The 17,400-nt window shown below is 33.6% G+C and overlaps 1 protein-coding gene across 7 annotated transcripts in view; it reads left to right on the forward strand.

Moving 5' to 3' along the window:
- The window catches only part of RASA2 (RAS p21 protein activator 2), a 51,343-nt gene extending 40,369 nt beyond the window's left edge, over positions 1-10,974 (forward strand). For 5 of the 7 annotated variants that reach the window (XM_068692709.1, XM_068692710.1, XM_068692712.1 and 2 more), the window contains 10 exons: positions 29-115; positions 197-274; positions 683-756; positions 1,879-1,985; positions 3,808-3,890; positions 4,785-4,993; positions 6,639-6,742; positions 7,322-7,511; positions 7,814-7,956; positions 8,578-10,974. In XM_068692709.1, coding sequence (XP_068548810.1) covers positions 29-115; positions 197-274; positions 683-756; positions 1,879-1,985; positions 3,808-3,890; positions 4,785-4,993; positions 6,639-6,742; positions 7,322-7,511; positions 7,814-7,956; positions 8,578-8,579 — 1,077 coding nt within the window. In that variant the 3' untranslated portion in view covers positions 8,580-10,974. The remainder of the gene's footprint in view (positions 1-28; positions 116-196; positions 275-682; positions 757-1,878; positions 1,986-3,807; positions 3,891-4,784; positions 4,994-6,638; positions 6,743-7,321; positions 7,512-7,813; positions 7,957-8,577) is intronic. The other 2 variants (XM_068692711.1, XM_068692713.1) reach the window with 1 other exon arrangement.
- Positions 10,975-17,400: the final 6,426 nt, after the last annotated feature.

Consider the following 17,400-nt stretch of genomic DNA (forward strand, 5'->3'; position numbering starts at 1 on the left):
ACTTCTTCATTTTGTTTCTTTATTTCAGGATGCACAGACTTCTAGAACATTAACTCTCATATCAAAAGCCATCCAGACTTTGGGGAGTTGGGGAAGTTTGACCAAAAGCAAACTTGTAAGGCTATTAAATTTCTTTCTCATTTCATACAGTTAATTTTTTATATGTTTATTTATGTTCAAATATTTTTTCTTTCAGTCAAGTTTCAAGGAGACATTTATGTGCGAGTTTTTTAAAACATTTCAAGAAGACAAATTTACTGAATCTGTCAAAAAGGTACTTTTTAACTATAACTCTTCTTATGGTTGATGTATTTCATCAGTCTTATTAAAGGGTTATGTTATTGTTGAGTTTTCTACTATGAATTCCTAAAAAGTGCATTTCAGGTTTAAAAAAAAAAAGTAACAGTTGTACATTGTGGACTAAGCTAATTTAATTTGAGGAAAAGTAGAAAATGAAACAAGCTTTATTAGATCTGCTGTTTAGGAAATAATTACAGAAAATTTGTGCATTTTAGTGGCATCCCTCCTTAAATTGCTTCAAGTCCCTGTAATATATTTTCATTTATTGTGTTGAATTAATTGTTCTTGTACTAGGAGAAACAGTACGTATGTATTTGCAAACTAGCTTTTGGTTGTTCATTGCTTCTGAATAATATTTATTTACTGTGTATTTTTACTTAAGTTTCTAGATGATGTTTCCTCTACTGAAAGTAAAGAACCAAGTGGTCTGAGTGAGCCAGTACATCTAAAAGAAGGGTAAACACATCTTGAATCTGTAAAAAATTGTGAAAAATTGACTTAATTTTTTTCATTAATGCCAACATCAGATTAATACTTAATAAAATGTTTGACCTAACTAGTAATTACAATATCTGTTAGTTGTGATATTTTTTGTTAGTTTACAGGTGTCAGTGGAAACTAATTCTGTGAACTTTAGTAGTCATATTTTAAACACTAGGGGGAGGATTAGAAGTTTAAAATCTGTCTGAATTTCTGTTATAATTCAGTGTGTGCTTTGTTGATGGTTTATTCAGAATTGTAAAAAACTATAACATAAAATTTATTTAGTATAGAATTACTTTACGTACTTTTAAAGCCCAGTCAGCTAAATGCTATTTCTTAATAGTAGGCAAAAAAGCCCTACACTGTAGTTGGCATACTTTACAGTAAATGATGGAATGCTTTTATAAAAATTGTTAAATTAAAATTGCTACATCTGAGAAATGAAGAAACTGTCATTTTCTGGTGTTCGTCAAGAAATCTGATAAATTGATTTAAAACAACATTTATAGGGAAAAAGGGTTTGTATTCACCTGAGAAGCATGGCAAAGCCTTTTCTATGAAACAAGCATCTGATTTTAAAACTAGCAGTTAATGCATCTTACTAAGATACTAATAGAAATGAAGGACACAGTTGCAGATTAACACTAAATTACAGCAATTGGGAAGCTAATCTGTATGAGAAACTGGTGGCTGTTGCTCAAAACAGTGGTTGCCAGTGAGCATGCTTTTAAACTCTACTGAATACAATTTGTGTCTACTCCTGTTGAATTGTGTTCATCATCATTTCATTTTTATTCAGTTCTTGATCCAGATAATACCAACTACATTCACATGTTCTTGAGTTCTTGATCTGAATAAGCAAGTACCCGCCCCCAAATTTACTGTTTTTCACACTTATAACTTGTTAATGGAACTGTGTAAATGATCACCATACTTGGAGGCAATCTTGAGGGCTTATTTTGAATAAATAGAAGTTTTAATTTACAATGAAGTAGGTTATGTTACTCATCATGTGGTAACAATGTGTTCTCAGATGTTTTTTGAAACCTCTCTGGAAGACTAAAGTATCATTTTCATTGGATTCTGTTGTTACAGAGAAATGTACAAAAGAGCTCAGGGGAGGACTCGGATCGGTAAAAAGAATTTCAAGAAGCGGTGGTTCTGTCTAACAAGTAGAGAATTCACCTACCACAAACAGCAAGGTAAATTATGTATATTTTATGCCTGTTATTTTTTTCAATGTTTTCTAGGTGTTTGTATCTGGTTTTAGCTTTTTAAAAAAATGATTTGTTTTTCCTAATGCTCATAATGATACATTTTAGTTACCTTTTGCTCTGTTTATCAAATGCTCAAGATCTGAATTGTAGAGTCACACTCATCTTGCAGAAAGCTTCTGCAGCACAATTTACTGAACTTACTGTATACAGTTTAGACTTGAAGACCAGAATAACTGGCTGTCAGAGATCCAAGATCTCAGATCTTCTAAGATCTGTACTGTGGTAGTGAGTCTTCTTATTTCTTAGCTTGAGACCTTCTAGCCTTGGAATGCTGGTAGCTCTTGAGAGCCTTATTTGGAGCCAGGGTCCTGGGAATTTTCAGTTCAGTGCAGCAAATCAGAGAATGCATTTGCTTCTGCTTGTGCCTGCATTGAGGAATTTATTAAATGCTGATGCTTGTTATGTTGGAGTTAGCTATTGGTACTGGAAACCTAAATGCTGAGCTGGCATGTAGAGACACAGGTTTCTCAGGAAAACTGTTGCCTGCTTGTTGGAAGGTAATTGAAGGTTACGTCACAAAATGTCTGGTTTTGATGACACTGGCATTGGATGAATTGGTGTTTTCAGCAAAATTCTGTTTGATCAGATGCTTTTTAATCATATCTGTTTAATTAAATATAATGTCTTGGTTATGATCTGCATATAACTTCATAGCTGCTGGTTAATACTCAATTTTTAAAGTAGTCCACTGTAGGGTAAGATACAGACTTATCTATATGTGCATTTTAAAATTTGCCTTGCAAATAAATGAGCTTTAAAAATATTTTTTTAAATAAGTTTTTGTTCATGGCACTGTGAAATGCAAGAATACGTATAATCAAGTTTTTCACAGGGTGTTTGCTTTAGCTGTTTATTAAATATGTCGATACAAAAAATCCTGAAGGTGGTCCATGTGCTGCAGTCTGTATTTACTTAGAAATGAAAGTTAACAGCTTAAAAAGTCAAAGAAATTTTTTTTATTTCTGCCTTTGGCTAGTTGCATAATCAAAGATGTACCATGCTCATTAATACCATTCATATGAGACACTGTCACACATGATAACAAAGGATTATTAATATTGAGTAACAAGAAGGTACTAGATGCCTGCATTCCCCTAATAGTTGATTTATTCATGTTCATGCTTCCTGCAACTTATTTAAAAAAAAAATCTATTTACAAAAAAATATTTTATAATCTTTGTGTGGTGGTGCACGTATGTGCATGTAACCTGCATTTGGATAAAAGGAAGCATTTTTGGCATTTCGTGTAATACAGTCTTGATTCTATACAATGGCCTTTTTGCTGGCCAATTTCTTCTCTGGTGATAATGATAAAATGCAAGGTGAGGCATAGATTTGGTATTTGGCAAGAAGAAAACATGCCAAGCTTTTTTTTTTTTTTTTTTAATTTTTAACAATGACCTTTGTTTAAAAAATGAAATCAACAGAATAAATAGCACTGTTTATTGTCATATGCTGTATGTCATATTATTGTTCTGTAGCCCACCTAACTACTGAGTTTTTTCAGTTTGCCACTTTAATGTGGCATATTAAGCAGGTACATTAGTGAGGAAATAGAACGTACATTCCCTAATCTTGCTTCCTGAGACTGAGTCTTCCCATTCTCATCATCGGAGTATAGTCTGATTTATGTACCTCAAAAATATAAATGCACATTTTGAGAACTTAGTATTGTAAGTGCACTGAAGTTGTTATATATGTACTGTAATTTGTTTCACTCTCATTACCTGTTTACAAAATTTTACAGATAAAGAACCAATCTTCACGATTCCAATCAAAAACATCCTTGCAGTGGAGAAGCTTGATGAAAGCTCCTTCAACAAGAAAAATGTGAGTCAAAAGATAGTTTATTTATAATTTTTGATATATTCTTCAATAGTTTATAATTAGCTTAATTTACTCTTAAAAGTTTCATTAAAAAAATCTTTGAATCAGGGGGAGGAGGGAAGCTGTATTCAGTGTTTCCTAGTACTCTGAACGTGAAACAGCCTGGACTATTTGATCTCTGCACCAACTTTTCCGATTTTGACTCGTACCCCCCTTCCCAAATTTTTAGAATGGCAGTTAAAACTATTGGGACCTTACTACAAAGCACTTTAATATAAGGTGGTGGTAGTAGTAGTATGAATTGTATTATGTTCTTATGTAATAAAATATAATATTACCAGACTTGTTTTTATTTCTGTTAATTAGAATGTCTACAGTACCTTCAACAGTTAAGACAGTTGTCCTTACAGCCTTGTTCTGGACCTGTAACACATCAGTATTTCTGTCAATATTTGAATCCAGAATTCGGATGCAGTGATAAACATGCAGTTGTTACTTAGGCTGAGGATGACTAAAGCAGAAATCTCTGGGAAACTTTTGTTACTCTCAAGATTAAAAAAATAATAATAATAAAAAATAACAATTAAAAAACATGAAATTTGACATCACATTTAGAGAATAAGCAGAATATTCTTATTCTTTTATGACTTTTTTTTTTTGATGAAGTGGTACAAGTGGAATATAGGAAGCTGGTTTTGTGCGGTGGGATTTTTTTTAGGGTCATTTAGGAAAATGAGAGGTGAAAAGTCTTTTTTCTGCCTCCCTTGTCTCTCTTCTAGTCTTAATATAGGTTTAAATTGTGTGAGACTTGAAATTTGTATTGACATACTCAAAGTTGCTCAATAACTAGATTTGTTTACTGGGCAGAATACATGTATTATTGCATTCCTTCTACAGATGTTTCAAGTACTACATGGAGAAAAGCCACTCTATATCCAAGCAAATAACTGTGTAGAAGCTAGTGAGTGGATAGAAGCTCTCTGCCGGGTGACGAGATGCAACCAGAAGAGGCTTAATTTTTACCATCCTTCTGCTTTTTTGAATGGGAGCTGGCTTTGCTGCAAGGCTACAATAGAAAACACAGTGGGCTGTGCTCGTTGCACTGCGTAAGTTGCTTCTCAAATGAAATTGCGTATGTTTTATAGGATAAATCATGTATGATTCACTGTACAACTTGAGAATCTGAAGAAGGTAAGGCTTTTGCTGTCTGCTTTAGGAAGTTACTAAAAACATTTCTTAGTACTGGGCTTTAGTAAATCTATTGCTTCTTCAGCCACCACATGAAATGTTAAGGTAGCCAGTTGAGTATGTAGATCAGAAATACTGAATGGTTAATTTCTTTCTATGCAGAACAAGGTATTTTGTAGCTAATGAGTATTCTGTTGATAGTTATCTTGTATGCTAGTACCACGTTGGTAATGTAGAGGAGTTCTGGTAGTAAATAGTTCTGGCAGTGTGTAGTGTATGGTGGTCTGGGAGAAACCATAACACTTCCGTTCTTTTTTTATGCCATGTTGTGGTACTTCTGTGAATGAGAACTTGATATATGAAAGAGTTACGGTACACTTGGTTGTTTATTACCAATTCCTTTCATTCTCTTGCTGTGTTCTGAGCTATCAATAATTGACTGTTCTAAGTTGTTTGCTGTGGTCTGTATTGTAACACTGACAGTCCAAAGCACCTTGGAAATTGGCATCTTAATTGTCTGTCCTTTAAGCTCCTAAAGTGGACAGTGGGTACAGAGGTTGTTGGGGGAAGAAATCAGTGGTAGTTACTTACTCTGCGGCAAACCTTCAGCTGGTGACGTTTTTTTCTCGAGGGCTGTTGTTCCTAGTGCAAATAAGAATAGGCATAGGAATTCTCATGTTTATTCAGATGCCAAGTGGAATGCAGAAATAGGACACATCTAAGTTATCCGTATGAAGTAATTGAAATACCTTGCTGCTGAGGACTCAGCCTGAAAGTCTATCACTTGCCCTAACGGTGTTCTCTCGTTTTTATAAAATCACACTTTCATTTGACCTCACTTATTTTAAAGCAGTCTATTAGGAATATCAGTGAAATAATCTCAGATGCAGATTCTTACAAATCATTTGTATTGTGTAGGTATGTCAAGAAAAACACATAACTTATTTTCTCAAGTTGCTGATTTCTAAAAACAAATGCTAGGATTATTTTTAATAAATTATCTTTAACTGGATAGGTTGCATAAGTTACTAAAGTTTACAGCCTGGCCTCTAAAATTCAGTACAAATCCTACGAGAGAACTTTCTGAAAAATATGTAATACATTTTTCCACGTTATTTGATTAATTCATAAATTAGGTTTCTCAACAGCTTTAAAGATTCCATTACTAACCAACTTTAGGTTGTTTTTGTCTTTGTTGTGCTTTAAAAATATATCTTGTTCTTCTGTTCTGGCTACCTTTCAAATGAAGTAGATTTGTAAAAACAGCGTTTAGTTGTTTAATGAAAGTTAATCTTTGATATTTAAAAAATATTTTTCTCTTGACATATAGAATAATAAATTCTACTGAAAAAAGCCTTTTTTATGTCCTCAAAACTGTATACTCATGTTTCTGTAAGACTTGCAATGAATGCTGCATTTTGTGTAGCAATTGTGAAGTTGTCTGTGAGTGATAGGCATAATTAAAAAGCTAAGTATATTGAAATGGTATCAGTTTTTGCTTGCTTTCAAACTTTTAGAGTACTCATCTTTTTGTCTTTTTTTTTGTTTTTTTTTACATTTTAGAGATGTTCCAGCTGATACTCAAATTGAGATTGATGGAGACAGAGAGACAGAAAGAATTTACTCACTTTTCACTATCAACATGTCTAAACTTCAGAAGTTGGAAGGTACTGAAATAGTAATTCAGAAGAATTATGCAGATATTATTCAACTGTAGTTCTTTAGGCCCCTAACATCTGTTAGGTTTCTTAATGATTTACCTGAAAATAACAGAGACTGGAGACACAATATATTTTCGAGTCCTTAGTACTCTAGTATCAGACATTCTTCAGTCAATTCTTAACAGTAGTTATCAGATGAGCTCATTATTTTAATTATATTTGCATGTAGGAAATCTTTTAAATAGTCTAAACAAAGAGACAGTAAGTATAGGCAGTTGCTCTTCTTTGTTCTCCTTTTCCTGATTATGGAATGAATCATATGTAACATAGCGGAGTTACAAGAAGGCATTGATTTCCTGTTAATGTGAACAGCAGGGATTCTCAGGATGCCAAATGAGTGGTGAATAGATACAGAACTGTAAATAAATCTAGTTGATGCTGTTTTCTGCTGTTGTCTCAATCAGCTCTATGTATAAGCTTAAGTAACATCAGTTTTCAGAATTTCAGAGTCCCCATTTATGTTGTAAATAGATCTGTTTCTTAATAATCAAAATGCTAATTGGGATATTTTGGTAACTTTTGTAGAGGCTTGCGGAAGCATAGCTGTCTATCAAGGTCCACGGAAAGAACCAGATGACTATTCTAACTTCACAATTGAAGACTCTGTAGCAACTTTTCATACACTCAAACAGATAATAGATATAGTAGAAAAGCTGAATGAATCACATGAAAAATACCAAAAGAAGAGATCATCTAGTGCTAAATATGGTAGTGAGTAAGTATCTTAAGAAACTTTTACATATTGATAGTAAAGTAAAAAATAAAAATAAAAAAATAAAAATCACAATTAGGTCAAGTTTCTTGAGGTAGTTAAGCTGAAGTTATATTTAGGCAACCTGAAAACAGGGAGAAAATACAGTACATCATTTGCTGTATTTGTAATAGTGCAGCTCTTCACCTGTTGTTAAGATTATAGGAAATGTTTCTCTGGCATGGGATTCCTTTGTGTTTGTTTTAAGACCCTATTAGCAACAAGTGTGTCACTTCCTTGCAAGTGAATTTTCTTGCGCACTTCAGATGGCAATGGAATGGTCTCCTTGGGGCAATGGTCATGGCGCCCAGCCTGCTGGAATTCAGGAAGTTTGGACAATACTCTCAGACACGTGGTCTGGTTGTTGAGAGGTCCTGTGCAGACCCAAGAGTTGGACTCCATGACCTTTGTGAGTCCCTTGCAACTCAGGATATTCTGTGATTATCCCTAACTGTCTGCCTACCATATTTTTTAAAATGTTACATATTTTTATTAAATTTCAGTTAAAAAAGTGTTAAGCTATCAAATTTTATATAACTGTAAAAATGATACCACACCCATATCTTTCATGCATACTTACTGTATTTAATTCACTTGTCATATTCAATGATAAATACTATTTTTGGTGAAATTGGGGAAGAAAAATCTTTAGTGTTTGTTGTTGATCCAGAAGTGATTCTTTCAGTTCTCCTTGATCCTAGCTGTTGTCCATAAAACAACAGTAGTCAGGTTTTCTACTTGTTTCTTTGCATCAGTAATGCTTGAATCACCATAAAAAAGAATTCCACAACAATGTTGTGGTTTCCTTAGTATAATATTCGAGTCAAGTTGTTAAGAGAAATTGACATTTGATTTAGAATTTTCACATGAAAGTAAATGAGATTTTTCCACAAATCATGACATTCCAGAAATAATGCTAGGAATTACAGGGGGAAATGCTTTGTTTAATAAATAAAAACTATATGATGAGAATTAGAAAGCAAATGTAAACCACTAAAAATACTTACATGTAATATTTTATTTCTTCCAGAGAAAATCCAATTGTTGGAAAGGTTTCCTAACCAAAGCAAACTGTGGCACACTTGGATGAAAAAGAAACTGGAAATGTTCTTGAGGGTGTTGTTTTTTTTGTTTTATTTCATTTTGTATTTCATAACATGCATTTTTACAAAGTATTTAAAAATGAACATAAATGCTAGTTGTGTTGACAATCTATTTAATATTTAATAGAAAGCTAGCTACTTGGAAATCTGGTCTTAGAGTTGATCCTCATTTTGCTGAAGAACTTGAAGTTCCAGGTTCTTGAAGTAATAGATGTGAATAAAACTAAATGTTTTGCCATTGCTATTTTATTGGAAAAAAACTTTCTAAACAGATAAGCTTTTTAATGGAACAAAATCAACATGGCATCTGTTGGTTGTATTGCATCTCTGAATACATGTATTACAAAATTGTATGAGTTTACCATGAGTGCCTGCCCTGCTGATAACGATCTTGAAATAGAAATCCCAAGCTACAGTGACATGGTAAAGACCTGAAGCTTCACATTCAATTCATTTGACTTTTTTTCTTATATTAAATTTTGTCAGGACTTGATTCTAACTACAGTTGAAGTTAGAACATCATGCAGTATGTTGCAAATGATCTGGACAGCAGTTACCAGTGTTAGTTGTTTTCTTTTTTTTTTCTTCTTTTTTTTTTTTTTTTTAAGTACTAAATAAGAAGAAATCAGGGAACTTATGTTGTGCCTCTTGTTTACATTTAGGGTGAGTAATACATGGAGTGACATGAGACCACTATTTTCTTTAGGGTACGTTTTTGTAAGGTGTGTTTTTTTTCTTAATCTGAAAAAAAATATATGCAGGGTAGCAGTGTTCTTTTTGAAATAATATTTGCTTACAGATAGAAGAACTCAAATGTGAACAGATTGTGGTTGAGTACTGATCAATTTACATCATTCCATATATGATTTTATTTTTTGATAAAACTAGCTAGGTCCAACTCACCATTTGACTACAAATCTAATAAATAATCTCTATTATAATCACTCAAAGCACTTTAGATATCTGGACTATCCCAGATTATTTTTAGATACTTTGTAGTATCTGCTTTTTATGATCAGTTGAATGATCAACATTGTTTTGTCTTTAAACAATGCTTCAGTGAATATTTTTATATCTTTAGTTATATGGATTCTTATTTGCCACTTAACACAGTTTATAAACTGTCATTCTTGACTTCAGTAAAATTAATTTTTGCTCACTTCATCTGGGAAGTTAGGTTTGTGCTGAAAGAACTTCTGTGTATATAGCCAGGAAGAAGCAAATGTGGCAACTTTGCTTCATCAGTATTAAATACAATGGTACTCCTTGGAATATTATTTTTAATAATAACTATGTGTGGTACTTTTATTTTCAGAGCCTTTGCTGTGGGGTCTTTTGTTGTTGTTTTGTTAGTGTGTTTTTTACAATCGTGATTTGGCCAAATTAATTAGGAATGTAACTTACAAATAGAATAGAAATCCATAATGCTTGAAAACTGTAAGCTGTTTAAATTACTATACAATTGTAATACTGTCGTAGGGAGGCTTTCTGTGATAGAAGCAAGTTGGCAAGACAGGATTGAAATTTTTGAACGAATGAATGTAAGTATTGTTAGAAGAACTATTGATTAGAACTATTGATTTTAAAACCAGAGAAACTATTTTAGAATGTCTGGGATTCAGTACTATTGTCTGCAATATCACAATCATTTAGCAATCTCAATTGTTTTTGCCTTTCCTTCTTTTACACATTTAATGTATTCTAAGGGACTTTTGTTTGCCAACAGTTAAAAGGGGGCTTGAAATCATATGCCAAGAAATGTGTTTTGCCAAGGTAAATTGGATTTGTTTAAATTGCCATTAAAAAGCTGCCATAAAATAAAACAGAATGCTGTCAACTGTCAAAGTTAGTTTATGCTGTATATCGATTGACGTTGTGGCAAAGTGTCTGTTCCTCAGAGCTATTTTCTGTTGTTTTCAAAGTCCAGTTTATGGAAAACTAAATTGTATTCTGAGAATTTTTTTTTTTAAATGCACTTTTTGCTTTGATACTGGAATATCTAGAGGAAAAAACAAAGGCCATTGAATATTTGTGACTATTAGGGTTTAATTTCTCATTTTATAATGTTTCAAAATAAAGTAGGTGTTCTAGGATTTAATTAGGTACGAGTAGGATGATTAATGGTAAAATTTGCCTTCATTTTGATTAGTCTAGAAGACATTCAATAATTAGTTCTGTTTGGATTGTAAATTATCATTAGTTTTAATTTGTATTATGATGTATTGTTGAATGTATTTTTATTTAAATTTTATTTTCTTATCAAGACATTAAAATGTTTTGTAACATTGCTTGAGAATAACTCAAATAAATTACAACAAACTTGAGATGTGCTGCGTATTTCCTGTGAGGCCTGGATTTTTAAAATATCATTTATTTGAAAACTGGATGAATAGAGGTTTGCATACAGGAGTTGGTTTTAACAAGGTAAATCTATTTGACAAAAAAAAAAAAGCAATAATCTGAGGGATTGTGTATGGTCATCCACAGCACTGTTGTGTTCTAATTTAAGTTTATGGTTAGGAGAAAATTATTTAGCATAACAGTGTGTATAGGAATCTTACAGTTCATAAGATGTTTGCTGTGACTAGTCTGTATTAAAGGATATCTAGCCCTGGTGTTACATGGCTAAATTTTCTTATTGATTGGTCTTTTATTACATGTCCAGTGTACCTGTACTAGCTATATAATGTCAGAGCTATTTTAAATATGGATATGGGAAAAAAAAATGCATATGGAAAAAAGTAGTTTTTATTTTCCATATGTAATCTATGCAGGTGTGTGTGTGGTGGGGGTGTTTTTTGTTATTGTTTCTGTTTTTTTCACAAGCTGTCCTTCCTATGCTTATGGGTGTTGTTATAAAGTAACTTCCTATAAGCATGTTTTGCTGTGTTGGTGTTTTGTCTTCATCTACAGAGAGCTGACCTGTTTTTCTTTACTGTTGGTATGGAAGCTCTTAGGAGTTACAGTGCAAACATTTGAGCTAATTTTAAAATTAATTTCGAAGTAAGCTGTATTAAGGCACAGTCTGATTACTACGTTCATTTGCAGAGACTCAGGAAGCAGAGAAAACGAAAGATGAAGTTGGAAATTCAGAAGAAATTTTTTTACTGGACACTGAAAAATTTGTAAGGATTCTGTGATGATTATAGCAGAGCAATCTATTATTTTCATGGTTAACATGATACCTTCTCTAACCATTACGCTGAGCTTTTTTCTAAACAATGACATGAAAAGGGCATTCCGTCTTCAGATCCACAGCTGCTGTGCTGATCATATTTTGAAGTTCTGGGTTGGGCTAGCAATCATAGATTCACAAGGCCTCCATAGCTAGAAGGTGGTTCTTAAGATTCTAGATTTCTTGAAAAGTAGCATCCTAGTTTCTCTCTCAGTTCTAGAAATTTCTAAGCAAACTCCCCCAATGATCCGTGCAGGTAACTACAGCGAGAAAATATCTATAGTCTCTGATGATCTGTAAATGCTCCCCTATATATTTATCTTCATATAGAAGATACAGCTATAGGCTGTATATAGTAGCTAGAATCAATAACACATAAGAAACAAAGTATTTAAAGTTAATTTGTGCTTATATATAATTTAAAATACAAATATTGCAGCATTTATTCACAATAGAAATTAATTCAGCATTTTTTTAAAGAGCATGCATGTGGAATAAAAATCATGCCAATAAGCAAAAGCTCCCAGTAAAGAATAAGAGCAACTTATAGCAGAATAGAGAAATGCTTGCAGTTTATGTCAGGTTCTTATGAGTAGTTCCAAAAGCATATTTAACAAAGGTTTTTATGATTTATTCAGATTAAATAAAACAGACATCATTTAATAGCTGTAAGGAGGCCATATCAGTTATTGTGTTGAGTCCTGATGAGTCTGCTGCTGGAATAATGTCCATTACTGAGATTCAGCAATACAGGGCAGCTGATAAGAATAGATGAATACAACTGAGGAGTTTGAGTGCAGAGCTATAAGAACTGGGACTACAACCTGTCATTTGCCTACATTATTTAGTTTAAAAATCTAAATTTAAGAAGTCACTTGATGTACCTGCATCAAAGACTGGAACTTGAGAATCAGTTGTTCCACAGCATCAGAACAGAATAAGGTTTAACAAGATGCAGTGGCTGCACTATCTTATTTTTTGTGTTCAGGAAATACAGAAGCTCTAAGAAATTTCTGTTTCAATTTGTAGACAACCATGCTGAACTGCTTTTTAAATAGCCTTTACATGAATAGATATTTAAGGAAGATAACACAATCCATATATGTAGACACCTTTGTAATCTTACTAGATATGATCCATTAAATTGTAATGACCGAGCTTTTAAACTATTTGAAGTCAGTTATTTTAGTATATTTAATATTGCAAATGTTGCAGCAGTTGTATATATAGTCTTGTTAAATTTCACTGAAAATATATATAATGTTGTATAGAAACATTAATTATATGCTTTTTCAGTCAGTCAAGTCTTTTTTTTTTTAAAGTGTTGTAGTTTTTGTTCCCCTCTTTCATCTTCTATTTTTGGCAATTCTTACACAGTGAAAAAGAGAATCATAGAACAACTCAAATTTGCTGTGTGACTTAAATTCAGTCTCTAAAGGTAAAAATTTCTTACCTGGTCTCTCTTAGATAGCAGTGCAGAAGATTTTGGCTTTGGTTTCTCAAAAACAAAAAAAAAAAGGAAAGAAAACAAAAAAGGCAAGATATTCCCTGCTTTCCTCTAGACTGGTGTTTCAGTTATAAGCTCCAGTGTGTCAGGCAGCAGAGAGCTTTAACAATAGAAGGCTTCAAAGTGAGGCAGGCTCACGCTGGTGGAGCGGATCAGTGTGCAGACACTGCACCCACTGAAGAGTTACCTCAGTAGCCGGCAAAGAGGCTTAGGGGTGGGAGCTCCATGTGCTTAACGCTGCCTGCAGCTTCTCTGGGACCCTGTGGCATCGCTGCTAGGTGACAGAAACCAGCCTTCATCAGGTGGCAGCAAGCAGGCTGTAGAATCAGTAAAGTCATCTACACCAATACCCAGACCTGATGATTATGTTGCACCTTTTATCCATAGATCTTTGAAGTACTTTCCGAAAGAAGGGTAGATGCAGGCACAATGCTTTCTCAAATATTTGGTCATTTTAATCATCATCAGTGATGAACTGACACCTCAAAGGGGGACAGTAAAACCTGAGAGGGTGTGCGCAAGTATTTTCCCCATATGATGATGCAATAGCTTATTTATCTCACAAAATGTATTTAGTTCTATATATTTTTCTCCTACCTTTTCTCCTTATCTTGCTGATTTAGCCTACTGCAGAAGAAGGCAGTCAGACCAAATGTTACAGATTAGTTGATTGTTTTTATAAGTATCTTAAATTGAAATAGAAATAATCCTGCTCCTGGATGTATGAGAATTTAAGACACCTGGCTGTACGAATGGAAAAATATATGCACTGTTGTAGGAATAGTAAAAATCTAACTTCTTGAATATAAAACATTGATATTTGTAACCTACATAATTCACCTCGCTTCCATCTGAGTACTTGATTGATTTCTGTCAAGCCTTTGCTGTCACTATTCTGTCACATTTACCTATTTTTATGAGTATACTTTGTGTATACTTATATTCTAGCACTATCTTGGTCAAAGTATAAAAGTAGAATATTGGATCAAAATCAATAAATCTGTACGGTTTATGGTACACAGGATGTAATATCAGCAAGTGTGGGTAAGGAGAGGGATAAACTTTGCCTGTGCAGTACCTTCCTGTAATTTAGACATGTAAGTAAAGGGGACTTTCCATAAGGCAAGTTCCCATGAGGCTTCCCTTGCTGATCCCACTGCCCCCCCCCGTGCGGTGCAGGATATGCTAACTGTGGTTAATGGAGTCTATACTCATACTGGGCAGGTTCTACATACCTGGAGGAGGTTACAGATATTAATTAATATTAATCTAAGGTATTGTCAGGTAGCACAACTTGTTTTAAATCTCCCACAAGTTTACAAGAGGTATCTATATTTCAAAATAGGTGTCGGGAGTGGGTATTCCTATTCCCCCTCATAACAGCAAAACAAGATAACTTGGTTTTCAGTTCAGAATGCAGTTCAATTCTCAAACAGCTAACCTCAGTTAAAATATGCATAATTTTGTCTTTACAGTTAATTATTTAAAAGTTAACAGGATAGGAGGCAAGCTTTGAGCTTGAAAATTTAAACTGTCTGGAGGGAGTAAGTAATGACTGAGCTTTACTAGAGAGTAAAACAACAAATCAAATTCTAGTGTAGAATTTGATAGTCTTCTGGGGCATTTGTGCTATTGGTTTTGAGATTCTTCTTCAGAAATCATGGATGAGCTTGGGTATTGTGTGAAAAACTGAGACAATTCAAGGGTTTAGACCTAAGAAGCAGTTCAGCAAAGCCAGGAGCTGTTTTGTCTCTTGTAAGACAAGGTTTTCCTATTAAAGCAGAGAGGCTTCCACCCAGAAATCATTTACTTCTTTTATAAAACTTCTTTAAGGATTTCCCTCCTATAGTATAAGGTGTACTGGTCTGATTCATGAGTATGAGCAACACAGTGCATTTAAGAACCTGGAACGCCTGATAGTTCTCTGTCTATGAACTCCTACCTGGACTTCTGTAAGAATCACGTGAAATCTCATGGGTCTGTTGTCATATAGTAAGAATGGCAAATGGAGTAAAGAAAAATACATTCTTGCTACTCTAGGTAGCAATAGTTTTATTTCTTTACTCTAGTCTCCTGTCTAGTGAGATTCTCACACTGTAGAAGCAATAGGCAACCTATTCCGTGAATGTGGCATTTCCCCAATTTATTTCGTGTTTTTTATCTGGATGCCTACTTCATGCGTTTCTGTCACAAGACCTGTACATACTAGTAGCAAAGTCTATTTTCCATTTTGGCAACTGCTTCAGGCAGCTTCAGTAAAACCTTAAGAATACCTACAGGTTTTGTAGCAGGCGATAGCAGATGTGCTGATACATGCTATTACCTGTTATGTCTTCCTCGATTGCAGCTCTACCATCTGCCCCTACTGAGGTCCTGGCTATATACAAAGCAGTGTAATTAGTACTGGCCATTGATGGCACTGTTCAGCATATCCCTGCTGATAAAAATGGCACAGAGAAGCACAGCCAATTCAGAGTGTAAGAAACAGTTCTGGCACAAAACTATGCTTAAATTCTTTTCTTTGGCAGATAAATTGATTTGACACAGTTCTTAACTGTTCTGATATATGTTAGTCTATTGACAGAGCAAACAGTAAGTGTAAAAATACAGTTCAGCATGTGAATTAGTTGGCCAAGATACACACGTACTTACATAACTGTTCTTTGCATTATCATAAAACTGACATTTCCATAACAGGTTTGTTATTAGTAAAAATAACCTTGGATTCTCTGTTTCAGGGTAACCAAGCTGCAGGGGGAGGGGACAAAAATCTCCAATGTTGTTCAAGGAAAGAAAAAAGAACAAAAGTCAGTTCATATTTCTAGGCTCTTCCATTCTCAAAAGCTATAGAAGGCATTGAACATTGTTCCAAAGCAATCTGCAATAATTAGTGTTTTTAGAAACATGCATAGAAAACGTTCTTGCAAGATGAAGATAAATGTGTATATTCACTTGAAATGGGTTTAGGAGTAGGACAGGAGAACTTTTATGGCAATTGTGAAAGTCTTCTGTTTTGAAATCAGGTGTTAAACACTTGGAGTTTTCAACAAGTATTCTTTGACATGGAGACAATCAGAATCAAATAAATCCTTGACGTATCCTTACTGTAAAATTATCGCAGAAATTTAATTAGTTATAAACTACATAATATAAAACAATATTGCAATTTTTTATACTTACTATTATCTGCAACCCCTTATACTTGCTAAGCAAATTGTTTCCCTATTCTATAACATGCAGTTGGCTTAGCAGCTCTAATTCTAACTGAACAATCACTTGATGAACTAAAAGGAACTTAGTTCAATTTCCTATATTTAGATAAATAGATACATTAGACATGAGCAAATACAGTCTTCCTCTACCCCATCTGAAGTAATTATTTTTTATTTGCATATAAAAATGGTGGAAAAGTATACAGGGAAGATTCACTGAAAGTGCAGTATTTCGTGCCACTCTCCCATGTGCTATATTTGTGCTACATTTGCAATGTTTCCTGTTGTTAGGGAACAGATGAATTCTAGAGTGCATATTAAAAGTTTTTATTTCTATTTACTTTTTATTACTCTGTAGCATGCACAAAGCTGGATGGATGTACCACACACACCTTTTCCACACTAGCAGTAATTACGTTCCAAGAGTGATGCATGGTCCACAAAACAACTAGTAACTGCTTTCCTTCTCAGCAACTTGAACTCTTATTGTTGTCTGCTATACCAGGAAAGCAGAAAAGAAGTTTGTATTTAGAATGTCAAACCAATGTGAGTTTTGTCATTGATTATATTCAGCATAACTGAAGGTAGGAGCCATTCTGATTTTAATTAAGAGTTCTATAAATAAAAGCTCTGTAGTTCCTCAAAATAAAATCTGGGTTTGATTATGGATCATGACATCCAGGTTATCTTAAATTGCCCTTTCTCAATTTTAAAATTTAGGTTAGCTTTGTACATATTAAAGTATTTCTCTTACCATATAAGAGCTGAATAACAAAGATAACTGATAATTGGAAAAATATACTTCTTGATGGAATGATAGCTTGAGTGGTAAAAGTGTATTAAGAAATGCAATCTT

This window comes from Anas acuta, chromosome 9 (genome assembly GCF_963932015.1).
Source record: "Anas acuta chromosome 9, bAnaAcu1.1, whole genome shotgun sequence".
In the NCBI taxonomy this organism is placed as follows: domain Eukaryota; kingdom Metazoa; phylum Chordata; class Aves; order Anseriformes; family Anatidae; genus Anas; species Anas acuta.